Source organism: Alligator mississippiensis, chromosome 10 (assembly GCF_030867095.1).
Source record: "Alligator mississippiensis isolate rAllMis1 chromosome 10, rAllMis1, whole genome shotgun sequence".
NCBI classification, from domain to species: Eukaryota; Metazoa; Chordata; order Crocodylia; family Alligatoridae; genus Alligator; species Alligator mississippiensis.
The window spans coordinates 70,259,091-70,274,464 of NC_081833.1; the positions used below are offsets into that span (position 1 = coordinate 70,259,091).

The 15,374-nt window shown below is 43.9% G+C and overlaps 1 protein-coding gene across 4 annotated transcripts in view; it reads left to right on the forward strand.

The window, feature by feature from the left end:
• Positions 1-15,374, forward strand: part of CMIP (c-Maf inducing protein) — a 168,555-nt gene that overhangs the window by 75,803 nt on the left and 77,378 nt on the right. For all 4 annotated transcript variants that reach the window (XM_019488221.2, XM_059713898.1, XM_059713899.1 and 1 more), the window contains exon 2: positions 13,023-13,148. In XM_019488221.2, the coding sequence (XP_019343766.1) occupies positions 13,023-13,148 (126 nt within the window). The remainder of the gene's footprint in view (positions 1-13,022; positions 13,149-15,374) is intronic.

The window sequence follows — 15,374 nt, forward strand, 5'->3', positions numbered from 1 at the left end:
GTTACCAGGCAGAAGTGCATTCTTCTGTACCATGAGCCAGTGGTTCCAGATCTCTCTGGGTTTGTGACTCCATTTCTGGTGCAAGTCAGTTTTCTAATAGATTTTCTGTAGGACCTCTAGATTGATGAATGCTTCAGTGGAGCTACAGGGACTGTGCTACAGATGTTTCTCAAGTGTACCTCTCTATGTCAAAAAGAAACACAAAACTTTATAACCTTTGGTTCAGAGATGATACCTTTTATTATATTATTATGTCAACATTTGTTGTGTGTGATCTCTAATATGTGGAGCCTTGTGATAAATCTCCCAAGGGCTTCATTAGCAATAGGGTACAGTTTATAATGAGGACTGTGATAATACCTAGGGGCTGCAGCCAGAACTGGGAACCTTCCCTGCTGAAGTCTGAGCCTCTAGAAAATTACCCATGTGACTGGAGCACAAGACGGACCAGCAGGGCTCAACAAACAATGGGGGAAAAGGCCAGCACCTGAAAGATCATGCGATTGCTTGGGCTGGTGATAGGATAGCACTAACTGGAACTGCTGAAAGCATTTGTCTTTGGATCTGACTAATCTGCCGGCGATGCACTGTAATTTTGACCTCAATGAACCACTAACAGTTTGGCCATGAAAATGGTGTGGGTTAAGAGCAATATTATCGCTGCATGAGCAGATGTCTGTCTTCTCATATTATGAGCTCTTTATTTAGCTAGTTTGAGAAATAACTTTTTGGGCTTGCAAACATTATGTCACAACTAAATAGTTTCCCAAAGGGGCACATCTGTCTCGTACCTGTCTGTAATTCTCAATCCATCCAGCACAAGCCTTTCATAGTTTTTGACTGGTTATCTATTTATTTTTAATTAAAAGGAAGCAATACTTTGGAAAACTGATGAAAATTATTTTGTTTAGGACAGATTTACCAAGCTAGCTTGGAATCGGATTGATGCTCTCTGTGTCCCTTCCAGTCAGCTGATGCATCCCTCAAGCATTTGATTCGTTTCCACGCTCTAATTGCCTCCCCACCCAAATACACACACGCTGGGTATCACACACTTCAATATCCTCTATTTAAATAGTGAGGCCTGCTCCCAATCCAAACAGGCCAATCTACCATTAAACAGTGAGAGGAGATCAGTGGTGAAGGAGACTACAGGTGGTAGCAGGAGGGCACCAGGAGGGCTCAAGTGATTGCAGTGCGGTGAAAGTCTTTCTGCTTTAAAAAAAAAAAAAAGAGAGAGAGCTAGGATCGTCCTGAGGAATATCAAGCTGATATTAAAGATGAGATGCATGAGGCAAAGCAGTGTGCCTTCCCTCATCTAATGTCTTTCAAGCCAGCAGCGGACTATAGGGAGAGGCTGCTGGGAACTTTTGGCTTGTATGTAATGTGTAGAAAACAGAAAGGAACATGCCAGTCATGTTTCTTTAATTTGGAGGTTTGGTCCAGAGACTACAGTTGCCAGCCTGCAGCTGGCATGACATAGAGCATGGCACCCTGGGAACTGTAGTCATTGTGGTTAGCACCTCTGTGTTGGATCCAGGTATAAATTGTGTTGGCAGTGATACGCAACTGTTGTTGTTCCATCCCAGATGTTTGATGGATCTCCAGATAAAATATATTGAGGTTGGAAGCAGTCTTAGGGGGCATTGTTTTTAAGCAAAGGATGAGATATGAAAGTGCAGCCTACTTGTGCTATGTTTAGCAGGCCTAGTTCAGCAGTGATTGAATCCCAGATCTTGTATACAAATAAAACAAAAGTATGAAACCAGCTGTGATGTCCTGTAAGGAAAACAGCAAGTCCTGGCAGTGAGTAACCTTACAAGATATGGGATCCTGCATGATTTGGCATGTGCACAGCTGCAACATTGGTACCTGCAGACCACTATGAGCTTGACCTTATATCCAGAATGCATTGGAGCCAAGTTTCTGTGCTGAGCAGGGGTCCAGGTTCTCTCCACTAAGTCATCTCACCTTGCCCCTTGACTTGCAGACAAAAATCCTCTTGGAAACGCTGATGTTCTCCCAGCAGACAGAGGTAGAAGTCTTTTGGGGGAAAGATGTTTAGCTGATCCCAACATCCCTGGAATCATAGCCACTGACTTGGAGGCATTTCTTTTGGCACAGGTGCCTGTATCTGGTTTTGCTGGTTGGTGGTCCTTAAAAAATACAATGCAATAGAAGTGTGCTGTTGTCTTTGTAAATAGCCCTAACCATTGTTTTAGTCAAAAACTTCAGAGAGATGTTTCATTCTTTTCATTTCCCAGCTAAATATGCTTAATCTTTGCATGTATTTATGGCCTTCCTTCCAGTGTCTATGAAACTGGTGCTCTTCTGGTGTGCTGCCTTCATGGGGGAGACCAGCTGATGTTCTGTGAGGAGTTTCCAGGTGTGATCTTTTAGGGTTTCCCTTAGCAAAGAAGCCCCCACAAGGAGACAAAGTGCATGACATGGTTGGTGATTTGATTAGCCTTTGCAGTAGTTTCACATAGCAGTATGGCTTCTGCCAAAAACTACACTGAGGCATCTGCACAGCTTGCCTTGTCTCTTGGACTCGTGGGGCACCTATACACAAGCAGCGAGGCTGCTTTGAGGTGCTGTAATTACAGCGTATCAGAGCAGGCTCAATCAATTACCACACTCCAGCGGACTCCAGCATCTCGCGTATCAGTGTCCCCGCGCTTAAAAATAGTGGCGGGGCGCTTTAACTAAAGCTTGTTGAACAATGTTTAGTTAAATCAACCTGCTGCCATTTTTAAGTGTGGGGATGCTGATCTACAAGATGCTCTGGGTGCTTTAATTAAAGTGGCTCTCACAGCCACTCTAATTAGCCCTCCCCTGAGCACTTGTATAAATGCTGATGAGATCCATCGGTACCTGTACAAACTCATTGAAGTGAGGGATAATTTGGGGTTAATATTCAGATACTGTTAGGATGGAACTAGGAGGACCTGTAGGAGTCTGTATGCTTCAAAATGAGACAGTTCAGGTACTGGAGGTCTCTCACAGTTGGCAGTGGTTCTTAGTCCTTTATCTTCTGTATGGGCTCAGCCTCTGGACAGTGTCTTGATTTCATATGCGTGCAAGCACAAATACGAAAGTGCCAATACCTTGCAGGTTGGCTTAACCAATACTGCAAGAGTAATAGTAGCCTGCTGTTATTTCCTCTCCATACTGGGGAGAAACCACTGTAGACTTCCTCCTTTCAGACTGCCAACCTAAAGGACCCTGTATCAGGCTTGAAAATCAGCATAGTTGAGCCTGGGGCAGCTGCACTGGGTACAAGGCGGTTAAGTTATCATTTTGTTGCGGTGCATTTGAGTTTAGTGAAGTGCCTGGGTAGGACTGTGCCCAAGGGAATGCTTCACTGGCCTGCCACTACCAGAGTTTGATGCATTTCGTGGCATAGAGCAAGGCCGATCTGCTCAGTAGGCATTTGCTTGAAGCTAAGCAAAACTGGAGAGCAGCCTTGACTCTGGTTTGCGGATAGAGTTCTGTTTTCTGTCACTTTGTTGCTATGGAAATTTAGCTGAAGGATTGGGTAGCTGCCCGCTGCGGGCAGTGGTGTGATTTTTATTTTTTTTGTGTGTGTGTATTTGTTTCCATTGTATAGCTACACTTCACAAACCTGCACGTGCCCTCAGCATTTTGCACGGAGTGCATGTTATTGTTAACGTTTACTGTTTGTGCTCTGGCACGCGGTCTCTGCTGCAGGTAGCTTTCAGTCCCAGAGCAAAAGCAGTGTGGGAAGGATTCACACAGGTATTTTTTACATGCTTTATGTATATTTTGTATTGATGATGTTAAATACACAGCAGTCTTTATATCTCGGTATCCCTCAGTGAGTTGGTTTTGTGACCCAGTTACTTTTGGGGTTTTTTCATTATTAATGTTTATAGCAGTGTCAAGAGGCCCCAAGTAAGATCAAGCCCTGCCTGTTCCTGGTGCAGAAACAGTCCTTACCTTGAAGACCTTATGACCTAAAATAAATGCATGGGACAAAGAATAGAAAGGGAAAATAATTGATCAGAGAGGTCGTAGAAATATGGGCATTAAGTAATAAATGAGAATAAACTGTTGCCTCTCTTAGCAGCCAGTAAGATACTTTCTTTGGGAAGGTGCATGGCCATGTAGTACCATTGCATTTCTCAAATGCAAGAAATATGGGTTTTGTTTTTAGCTCTGCTGTACTTCTAAGGTGACCATGGGCAGGGCACTTTAAGACATGGGTTTGGAGAGTTTTTGGCCACGCCCAGCCCTGAGTGAGCGAGCCTTTTTGTTGCTCAGTTTCTTCATTGGTAAATGAGGCATAATAAGTTTTACTCCTCTTAGTGTTGAAAGACTTACAGGCTAGGATTCTGAAAATGCTTGGCATTTCTTTAATGGAAAATCCTGTATAATTACAAAGCATGTTGCATGAAGGATATGGCTGTCTGATCTGGAGAGGAGTAGCTCCCTGTTTATTCCTGAGACACCCTGTTGCAGGGTGTTGCCTGTTCTTGGCGTCCTTTTGAGCTTGCGAATAACCTCCATTTCCAATTACATCAGTAGGAGTTGAGTAACCCATGTCACCTTGCAGTGTTGAGTGGTCAGGGGTTCTCCACTTAGGTTTGACCTGTGGCTCAGGCTGCATTTTCTTGAGAAAAATCTCACTACCTCTAGCAGTTTACGTCAAATGCAGTTTCCTCTTGTTCTCACTCTGGGCTTGTGTTAAAAGTGGTCCTCCTGGTACCGTGAGTCAGCAGAGTTCAACAGACTCAGACCCTTGTTGTAGACTGGGTGAGCTCCCCTTTTTCCTGTGCATACTGCATTGTTAGACACTGGCTGACGAAGTATTTTTTAGGAGATGGGATTTTCCAATGTAGACATAGCTTCAGAGTACAATTTTTAAACACCAGCCCCTCTGCCCATGGGCATTTAATACCTTTTGATGTCAGCTGTCAAATTAACTACAAAGGGAAGTTTGATTTCTAATGAGCTGTTCAGGCAGAGTCTTCCTGGTTTGTAGGGTGCAGGGATCCTTTAAATGCACTCCTCCAAGTGCCTGGAAGTCGAAGAAACCTGTGGTTAAAAGAAACTGAGTGCTCATAGATGATGCTTCTCCTGGATTTGATAACAGAAGAAAAAGATCTCTGCTTCCATTAAAAAATAATCCTAAAATCACATTTTAATTTTTTTTTAGGAAACATATTACTAACTGCATATACTAGAATCAAAGGCAAGGTTTTTTCCCTGTTCCACTTTGGGGAAAAGCCTCATTTCGCATTCAAGTACTGGCCTGGGGCAGGCAGCTGCTGCAGCTCTGGCTCTCGTCCCAATCCGGGGCCAAGGCTGGAGACGTCACCAGCACTGCTGCCTGGCTGGGACCAGAGTGGCTCACTGTGGTTTATCTGGCATGGCAGGACGTGCATAGGAGATTGCAATGTAGTGGGGGGTGGGAGAGGCCATATGGTGCAGGGTAGGGGGAAGCAGAAGCAGAAGCAGAGGAGCTTCTCTGGCTCTGGCTTTGTTTCTGGTCTGTTATGCTGCAACCACAGCCAAAAGGACAAGATAAGCTGTGGTGGCAGGGAGTTGCAGGGGTACGTGTGGAAGGAGCAGGCTGTGTGCCGTCCATGCCGCTGCTTCCCCCACTGCAGCATTAGAATTTAAGGCACCCTGAAAATAATTAGATTCTGTACATGAAATATAATAGCAAATTTATAATTTCCCATATATAGAATATAGTTATTGTGGAGTCGTTTTAAATTTGAAGTTGTCTTATTTCCTGCCCAACTGATACCTCTCCCACAGAGCATGTCCTGTAACATGTTTTTGTTTTCTAAGAAAGGGTCTTTCTTTCAGGAACCCCTTTATAGTATATTGCTTTCATGTGGCTTTCAGAAGGGAAAGATGTCAATCTGAAGGCACCGGCTTGTGAGCTGATATTAGAACCGTCTTAAAAAAGATTAATAGAAATATTTTAAATTAGTTCAAGATCTGAAGCAATTTGACTACTTTTACTTTCCTGAAATCCTCTTCCCTGCTGGCATAATGACTCAGACACCAGAGAGCTCATATTATGTTTGTGTGGAGACCAGCTTTTCTTGTCGACTGTGGGATGGACAATTTTGTGTTCTCCATTATCTGTGGTTCCATGGGATTGTTCCCCCCAAAACTGGGGTGCAGGTGTAAGTAGGAAAGCTGTTTAGATTTTTGGGGGGGGGGGGTTGTTTTCCCTGTTGGGAAAGAAGCACACTTGGAGACGCTGGGTATAGATGGCTGTCACTTGTCTGGCTCGGCAAGAAATGGCAAGGCCCTGTAATAACCCTCTCTTAGCCCTGGCTGTTGGCTCAGCGCTGTGGCTTGTGCCTGAAGCAGCAAGTGAGCTGCAGGTAGTGTCTTGCTACAGCTTGTGGTGTGGAAGCAACAGTTTAGAGGAAACGTACATAAAGAACTACTTCTAATAAAGAAGTAACAATCTTATTACTGCCCATGCCAAGGTCTGGAGCCTGACCTTGTATGACAGGGTCCTGCAGGGAACATGGCATGTCCAGGAAGGGGGGCATCCCCGGAGATGGTCTGGGCAAGGCAGCCGCAGCCGTCTCCTGCAACACAACACTTCATAGACGCTGCATTCCTAGGAGGACTTGCTCTTTGTCACATAGTTGGCCATGTCTCTTGAAAAATCACCGCTTCTCCATTCTGCCTTCCAAAAACAAAGTGTGTTTTTTATTTGGGGGCATGTGGTATGCAAGTGTGTGGTACTGGATCTAACCTGGGTACCTTGGGGATGGAGAGGTATGTGTATTCTGGTACCAGCTCTGTTCTTACTTTATTGTCATTAGCCTTCAGGATATTATCACTGACTTCAGACTGTTATGAGAAGTCTGTTACCCTATGAGTGACAGTACATATTGAGAGTGATTTGGACTTCAACGTGCTGTATATTCTGATTTGCAGTGTGCTGTAGTATTTATATTTGACCTGAAGAGATGCTAATTACTCTGTTACTTGAAGTGATCAGTTACAGACTGTAGGGACAAGGGTGTTGTCTCGCTTGTAGTTCCTTTTATTAGGGGATGTATTCGTGTATTGGCAGAGACTCCCCATGCAAGTTGTCCAGGGGCCGTAAGGTGCTGAGTCGTATAAGCAGCTTGTGCTGGGACGTGTCCTTGCAGGATTGGGTCCTAACACAAGTGTAGACAGCTCTTTCTGTGCAAGCGAGTACACTCATTGTCTTGAGCTACACGTGTTTACATCCTAGCTCCCAAGAGCAGTCAAGTGTGAAACACCCAACAGTGCCAATGCAAGTGTTCAGAACAGCCTGCCTCCCACTTCGTGTTTCACAGGAAAAGTCATAGGATTTGGGGGAGAAGGAGAGTTGCTTCTTCTCCCCCTGTGTGTGCGTCAGTCTATCTGAGCTCATTTTTATGTGAATGATTTCCCGTGTCTTCAGAGCGCATCCAGTCTCGCTGCTCTTGCGAAAATGATGTAGTTAACGATTTAGATCATTACTGCATGAGTGTGTGCGTGCAAGCCACGTATTCATCAGGGATGTCATGTTTTTTCTTTCCCTTTTAGTAAATTTCCCATGGAAACAAATAGGCTGGTTTTTGTATTGTGGAATAGGTGGGAACTGCTGCTGCTTCCTAGAAATGCTGGAGAAAGGCTGGCTTTGAGCTCGGGTCTGAAAGTTTGATCAGCCTTAGGTCCCCAGCTTTGATTTACAGCAGCGTTTGGTATGCAGCTGGCCCAGGGCAAGCAGAGGTCCCTTGGCTTCAGAGCTCTCTGGTTTACAACTCTTTCTGAAAGTGAAAGAAATGCAGGCTTTTCTTTAAAAGGCTAAAAATTCTGCTCCTTTTGCTCTAAAAGGAAAGAGCAGTTTTTTGGGGAGAAAGGTGTTACCAAGCCTAATATGAAGCTTTATTTTTAATTTAAATGAGCATACTGTCAGAACTATCTGTGATGTCAGAGACCAAACAGAAACTATAAACTAACATGAAACTCACACAGCTTCTTTGCCCAAGCTGGGGGAAAAAAGACACAAGTTGCAGAAGCAATAAGACATGAATTTTTTCTGCTTTCCTTCTGTTTCAGTCAACTAAAGCTAAATTTTTGTAGCATAAGGAGGGAAAGTACATACCTCCCTAGATTTCAAGCTTGGGACAAGAAATAGAGATTATAAGTGCAAGTTTTAGGAAGATATGATTTTGGGTCTGCTTTCGACCTCACTAGGGGGTGCCACGGTGGTACCTGGTTTGGGTGATCCATGCTCCGCACACTGCAGAATGGCTGTCATGTAGATGTGTGGGGTTTGCGCTCTTGGGTGTGCGTATTGATGTGTACTTAGCACTGCACAAAGGCAGCGAGGTGACATCCATTTCAGGGTGGGCCATGTGTGCTGTGTAGTATGATTCTTTGGCAGCATAGACAAAACCCTGAATGCTTTGCAGTTGGGACTCTTTACAACTGAGCGTGATGTATTGCTGCTCAAAGATCCTCAGGATACTGGACCAGATTTACTCCAGCCCAGGATCTGTCCTGCTGCTTTTAGATGCTTTCCAGTACCTGAGACTCCGTTCTCTTTTTTCCTGTGTTCATGACTTGCATTTTCCCGAGAGCAACCTGCTGGTCAGAATAAAGCCTCTGTGGGGATTTGTGTGAGTGAGGGAGGTCTACTGGAAAATTCAGTCCTTTCAACATTTGCTCTGGTTGTTCACCAGCCATGGTGATTCACAGTGATGGACATCTACATACCTGAATGCCCTTATAGTCTGTGGTTCAAGTAGATCAAGTGACTCGGGCTGTGGTTTTGGGTTTGGACTATTTCCTAACAGAGGGCTGATTTGTCCTTCTTCTGCCTCCACTTTAGTATGCAAGGGTTAAGCCCAGTAAAGTTTAGTCTCTCCTGTGTAGGCTTAGACTTTCCAAAGTAGCCAATACTGTGGCCTGTGCACTGACCAGACAGGACAGGGAGACATGTATGCTTTGCCTGCAAGTGGTAGTGCTGTGGGAAGGACTAGTGAGCCCTGGGATCTGCTTTGTCCAAGTCAAGTGTACTCTGTTCTCCATTTTTCTGCTGCAACAGTGCCCTGCACTGCCCTTGGTGTGGCAACATGTAGTCTCGGATCTTTGACAACTTGTAAAAGCCCTCTTTCAAGCCATTTACATCATGATACATCACTGGCTGACTCAGTTGCAAACAGTTCCAGTTTGCAAAACAGAGCTGGAAATGTCTAATTTCAGGACCGTGCTGTCAGCAGTGTTTCCCAAGCTTAAAAATTGTCAGAGCTAAAAGACATTCCTCCAACTAAAAGGTGGGTTTAGAGTAGACCATTAAAAAGAGAGAATTTTAAAATCTAATTTATATTCCATCATTATGTAGATTATTTCTTCACAAGGTTGTGCCTGTAAAGGGCAGCATAGCCCATTCTCTTCAATGTGATATTTCAGACAGAATTTTAGTTTAGCTTAGCACTGTGGAGACAAATGGTTTTTTTTCTGGTCCAGGTATACAAATGATTTTTCACAGAGGCAACCACACCCTTGTTTCAAAGGAAAATGCCCTGTGAATGCCAAAAGCTCTCTGAATGACTAGTGGTTTTGTTGTGATCCTCTGATAGAGAGGTAGAGTTGAACGTTATCCTACCCTTTCAAAAGAAAAAGCATTTAATAATCAAAACCGGCTTATAGATGTTTAGTGTGTGGGTTGAGATTTAGTTATTTACAGGTCACAGCATTTTGCCAGCACTGGGCTAGCTATTCTTAAACAAATGCGGGTAGAAGTTATAGGGAAGCCTGGTCCCAGGGCCCAAATACCCCAGGTTCATGTTTGGGGTAAATGAGGGTTCAGGGCACTTGGCACCTTGTAGATGGGGTGCAGAGAGAACAATGTGCATTGCTTCTGCCTCTTGGCTTCTGCTGGTCCTTGCTTTCTTCTTCTTCCATCCCTTAAAGTGTGTTTTTTGCGAACGTTGTCTCCTGAGCATAATCGACCCTACTGGCTGTTTTTCTTATTTTCCCTGAGTGTTGTAATGTTGATCACCAAAGAATCTTGATCCTTTGGCTTCCTGTGAGAACAAGATAATTACTCTCCAGTAGGCCCCACATGACGTACAGGATCAACATAAGCCACTGGGACTCCAGTTGCTAGTGGGGAACGATATTGTGGCTAAATGAATAAGCAGAAGTTTATCATACTTCCTGCATAACAAGGTTTTGTTAAGGAGACACTGAAAACCATTTTCATCACCAGGGCTGGTGTAAAACTAAGATTACCGCAATAAAGCATTCAAAAATGTTGTTTTTAAGCTTGAACTCCTAGAGTTTCCCCCCGCATCCCCCTTTTTATAAAGGCAGCTTATATGTTCTTCATGTTAAGCGTGTGTTACAAGGGTATCTACTGGATTTTGGCAGAGATTTTTATATGGGTCTTCTGCATCCTTTTAACAGGGGAAAGTGAGTTTATGATTTCCCCACACACCACCCACTTGTCTTCTGGAAGGAAGCCTCACCGCTAAAAAGTAGGTGCATTCCAAGAGGAATTTGCTTATTTCACACTCGCCCACAAGAATCCTCTGTTGTGATTGTTAAAGATGCTCCTGTTTGCTCCTGCCATAGATGTGGCTTTGACAGGTTTTGTTGTTTTTTTCTGGTCTGTTGCAAGACTGTCAATGCTAACTTAAATCAGTCAGGTGTTGGGGGAAACATATTTGGGAAGCATAAGTTAGATGTAAAGTAATTATATAAAAATAATTCTGTAAGAGTAATTAACACCCAAATCTGCTGCTGCTAGCCCCCAGACTACACCTCCTATCTTAGAAGCATGGTCCTGATCTGCCCTGGAAGATGCATCGCTCTCCTATTTTCAGCAGGCAGCCTAGTGCTGTCCCAAAGGCTGATCTTATTCTACCCTGAAGACACTCATGGCTTTCCCCCTCTGGCAATGGGCAGCCTTAGGCAGCTCTAGAAAGCAATCCTCTTCCACGTCAGAAGAGGCACAGACCTCTTTCAGTTCCCCCAGTGGAATTGAGAATTCTGCTGCCTGATGTATTTTCCTCATGCTGGGATCTAAGTTGAATTAGTTCAGTCCAGAGGGCAGATGTCTAACTGACAGACAGCAGCATTGTCTGCTACTGGCTTCACACCAGCTAGATGCTCTGGTGGCTTTCTCATTGTACAAAAACAGGGACTTACACAGGGTATATACTTTTCCCAGGCAGAATGGGATTGCAGCAGGCCTTAGTGGAGTTAGCCATCTAGATGGCTGTCTGGGATGGTTCTGAGCATGCACAGCAGGCCAGGTTCAGTCTGCGAGAGATCTTTGTAGTCCAAAATGGAGACATGTAAGGAATCTATCTGGGTGTCTTAGCAGCTCTGTGGCTATGATGGTGGGGAGAATAGGATCACACCAGGTGTCTTAAAAGTTGCATACATGCCACAGAAGTGACTTTAAGGCATAATGATGTGCTTATTCAGTGGTCATGATTCACTTATTCAGTGGTCAATCTAAAGGTTTGCCTATGGGGAGAATCTGATCAACAGAGCTGAAGTGGAAGAGATACTCCCTTTAACGCTACCACTGATTTTTTTTTTCTTTCTTTTTTCCCCCTGCCCCCTTGTTGACATACTTTAAATGACAACTTTTTGGGGTCTCTGTTAAACATGAGAAGTAACTCAAATAAAGGGCATGTGTGGAAATGTGTGTGCGCTTTGAGTGTATGTATAATTAGTGTGGCCGCGTATATGTCTCTCCTTGTGCATTTATACTTTGCAGATATGCGTGTGCATCCAATGCAGCATGTGCGCCATATATAATATTACAGACACATGTGAAATTCAGCCTAGTTCTCTAGCTGTCTTGCTAGAGGTGTGTATATATACACAGGTCCTGCTGCCATAGCAGGAATATTGGTAGAGGTTAAAAAGCAAGCTTCATCCTTTGAGTTTCTTTGCTGCAGTTGATGCATATTGCAGGGACTTGCAGGGAACTATCTTTTTTTCTCTTTTGTTTTTATTGTGACTTTTCATTTGCCATCAGACTGGCATCCTCTAGAAGAAACTAAGCAGAGCCAAGCAGGTTGGTTGCTCTACCTTGGATTATCTGTCTTGAAGCAGAGGCTGAAGAGCCACTGGCAGATGCAGCATATTAGATCTTGATAATGCACTTGATCAGCCTTGTACGCAGGAAGCAGAACAAAAACATGCGGGATAAAACTCTCAATTATATTTCACTGCAGTTCTGTCTGATTCAGATGCGTTCCTCCCACATACACGCAGACATGCTATATGCATATCGACTCAGATCCAGCTCAGACCTGAGTGCATAAATGCGATTTTAAAAATATCCAAACCATCATGTTTTAGTCAACAAGCTTGACGAACAACCTGTTATTTCTTTCTTTCATTTTCTCATTTACAGTATGGAGGATACAGGCATAAGTGGGGAAGAAGGAGATGATAGACTAGGGGTGGGCAATTATTTTGGGCAGAGGGCCGCTTACTAAGTTTCGGCAAGCCATTGAGGGCCGCATGACAGGCAGCCCAGAGCAGATAAATATTAATTTTCTAAATTTTTTAGGGGCCCTGTGGGCCAGATAGAATGGCCTGGTGGGCCACATCCAGCCCCCGGGCCACATTTTGTCCACCCCTGTGATAGACTCTTAACACCTATGCAGAATGACCTATACAGAAGCTTTTCACAACCTACCTGTGTTTCTGCTTGCACTAGCTGCTTCACTCTGGGGTTTTCACTTATTAACCTTCCTCCAGATTTCATGGTATAGTCAAACTAGGCCAATATGAAGCCACCCGTGACTTCATCAGGATTTGGATGGAGGTTCTAGAGGTGAATGACTAGTGTTCTGTACTTTTCTGCTAGTCCTCATCCCTTCCAGCTGAAAATGTAGATGGATACTATGTAGACATGTTCGGCACCAAACGCACCTGAATGTTTTATGGTATAACTCTTCCTTTGATTCCTAGTTGTGCAACTATTGATGAGTAAGTAAATGTTTTTCTTTTCTCTCCTTGTTTTTTTCTTGCAGCCAACTGGCTACATGGAAAACTCCATTTCCTATAGCGCTATTGAAGACGTGCAGCTGCTTTCCTGGGAGAATGCCCCTAAGTACTGTTTACAGCTCACAGTCCCTGGGGGTACTGTCTTACTGCAGGTACAGTAAACATCTCTCTTACTATTAATCGCTTTAAATCTGTTTGCTACATGTGAGATCTTGGTCTTCATTAGCCAGGCTGACAAGACAGAGAATTCACTGTGGTCAAGTTGGCTTCTTGCCAACAAATTTGCATGAAGTGCCACATTGGGAAATTATCTGGGGTTGTGAGGTTTGGTATGGGTGCTGCAATTTCTTTTCCCTTGGAGTGGCAGCTCATAATCAGAGTTTCTTGGGCCACAGTGATTGAACCCTGCTGCAGATTTTATAAGCCCAGGTGGAGCTGTCTGGGTGGGTACCTGGGAGTAGGGAGCAAAACAGCAGATTGGACAGGGGTCAGAGTGGCACTCGAGGAAGACACGGGACTGATTTGTTGCATGTCTGCCAAAACTTGGCTCCCAGCTTTTTGTTGATGGCCTGTGCTTTGTACATCAGACTTCACTCTGTAGTTCCTGCCGCAGACATATAACTTATGTTTTAACTAAGACGCATCTTTTATTAACACCCACAAGTTTAATGAACAGACTTCAGATGAGGTTGATACTAAACAACAGAGCATCCTCAGAGGTTCAGCTAATCGGGTGGCTTAGTGCTTTGAACACTTGGGTATCACTCGAGAAGGACTGTTCCTTTGGCACCTGTGTGTGCGGGGGGAGGGACAGGATGGTAGATATGCATAGGCCTTTAACATTATTCATACTTATTAAACAAAATGAGGATTGTGGTTACATTTTAGTGGCACACCCTGTGTACTTGTAGCTGTCTTGGTCTGAACAAGTGCATTGGTGCCACCCACTCTGCGCATACCACGAGTCAAAAAAAACAATGTTTTGAGTACAGGCATTAAATAGTGCTTGTGTTTGATAAGACCTTAAAGATGAAATTCTCCAGTGCTTGAAGAGTTTGAGCACTAGAGTTAGAAATCCAGAAATATGGATTAATTTTAGCACTCCACCTTTCTGTAACTTCAGGCAAGATGCATAATGTCCTGGCCTTTTGCAGTGGGGAGCACCTGAAATTCCTACCGATTTTTCAGCTGTGTTACACCTCTCTAGCACCTCCTGAAAAACCAACCATTCATCTCTCTATGACTGAAATTGGGAATAATGAGGCCCATTTTATTTTATGTAAAATACTTTAAAATGTTAAATGCTGCTATTAAGTAGAATGTTTGCAAGACTAGTGACCCCACATTTCCCATTCCCACCACCCAAATCCATAACATGCCAGATTCAGTTTTCCAGAACAGTTCAGTGGGGATGCATTGCTCTATGCACGCAACTTTTATATTCAGTCCTCCAAGGCCTATTTTCAAGCAGAAAGGTTCATCCTTCCCTTTGTTTTAATGTTATCCCAGATTTCCTTGTGTTGTTGAGGTCTTATACATTCAGCTGATAGGAAAACACTGTGCTGCATTTCAAGTTTTGAAACAGGAAAAGAAATGTAACCAAAAAACCAGTTGCAAATGCATTAAAAATCTTTCATCAGTGATTTTTACTTCAAAATGACTGAGCCCATTTTCTCCAGATTTGCTCAGCAGATCTCAGCAATGCCTGCAGATCAAATTAAGTTTCAGTCATATCTGTCCTGCTGACGTCCAGATGTACATGGTTTCTTTTCAGGGAACCATCTGGGCAAGAATGCATGTGTGCATCTGGAGTTCAAAAATGGTTGAGGGAGCGATTTTTACAGGACGTGTAAATGAAAAGAAAAGATCATTTTTAAATGTAGACTGCTTCTGAAACAAGATTCCCCAAAAGAAGTTGATTTGATAAGGATCAGAGTGACTGCAAAAGGAGTGTTATAACAGAAGTGGTGTTTGACCTTATCTGTCCCAGCTGCTCCAAAGGGAAGTTGGTAGGTCTGATGAGCTACATGTCACCCTGCCACTGCAGGACTGGCATGGGCTAGAACTTGGCACCAGTGCTAAGGGAATAGTAGTGATGTTGGTGCTGAAGAGCGGTTTGTCAGAGCTGGGCCAGATGATGGGTAGTCCGACATCCCGTTAATTTCTAGTTGACACCATGAAACATTGCAGCATCAGCACGGGAGGCTGGTCAGCAGTCTTCATAAGAGGCATCAGACTGATCTCTTCTGTTTTCCTTGGGGGTGGGAATAAACAGTCGTAGTTGTGGTTTATGAGCAAGGGGCCAAATGATGTCAGTTGGCAGCCAGAGACTAGATGCTGAACTGAACTGTGTTCTCCATATAATGGAGTTCTGCTGG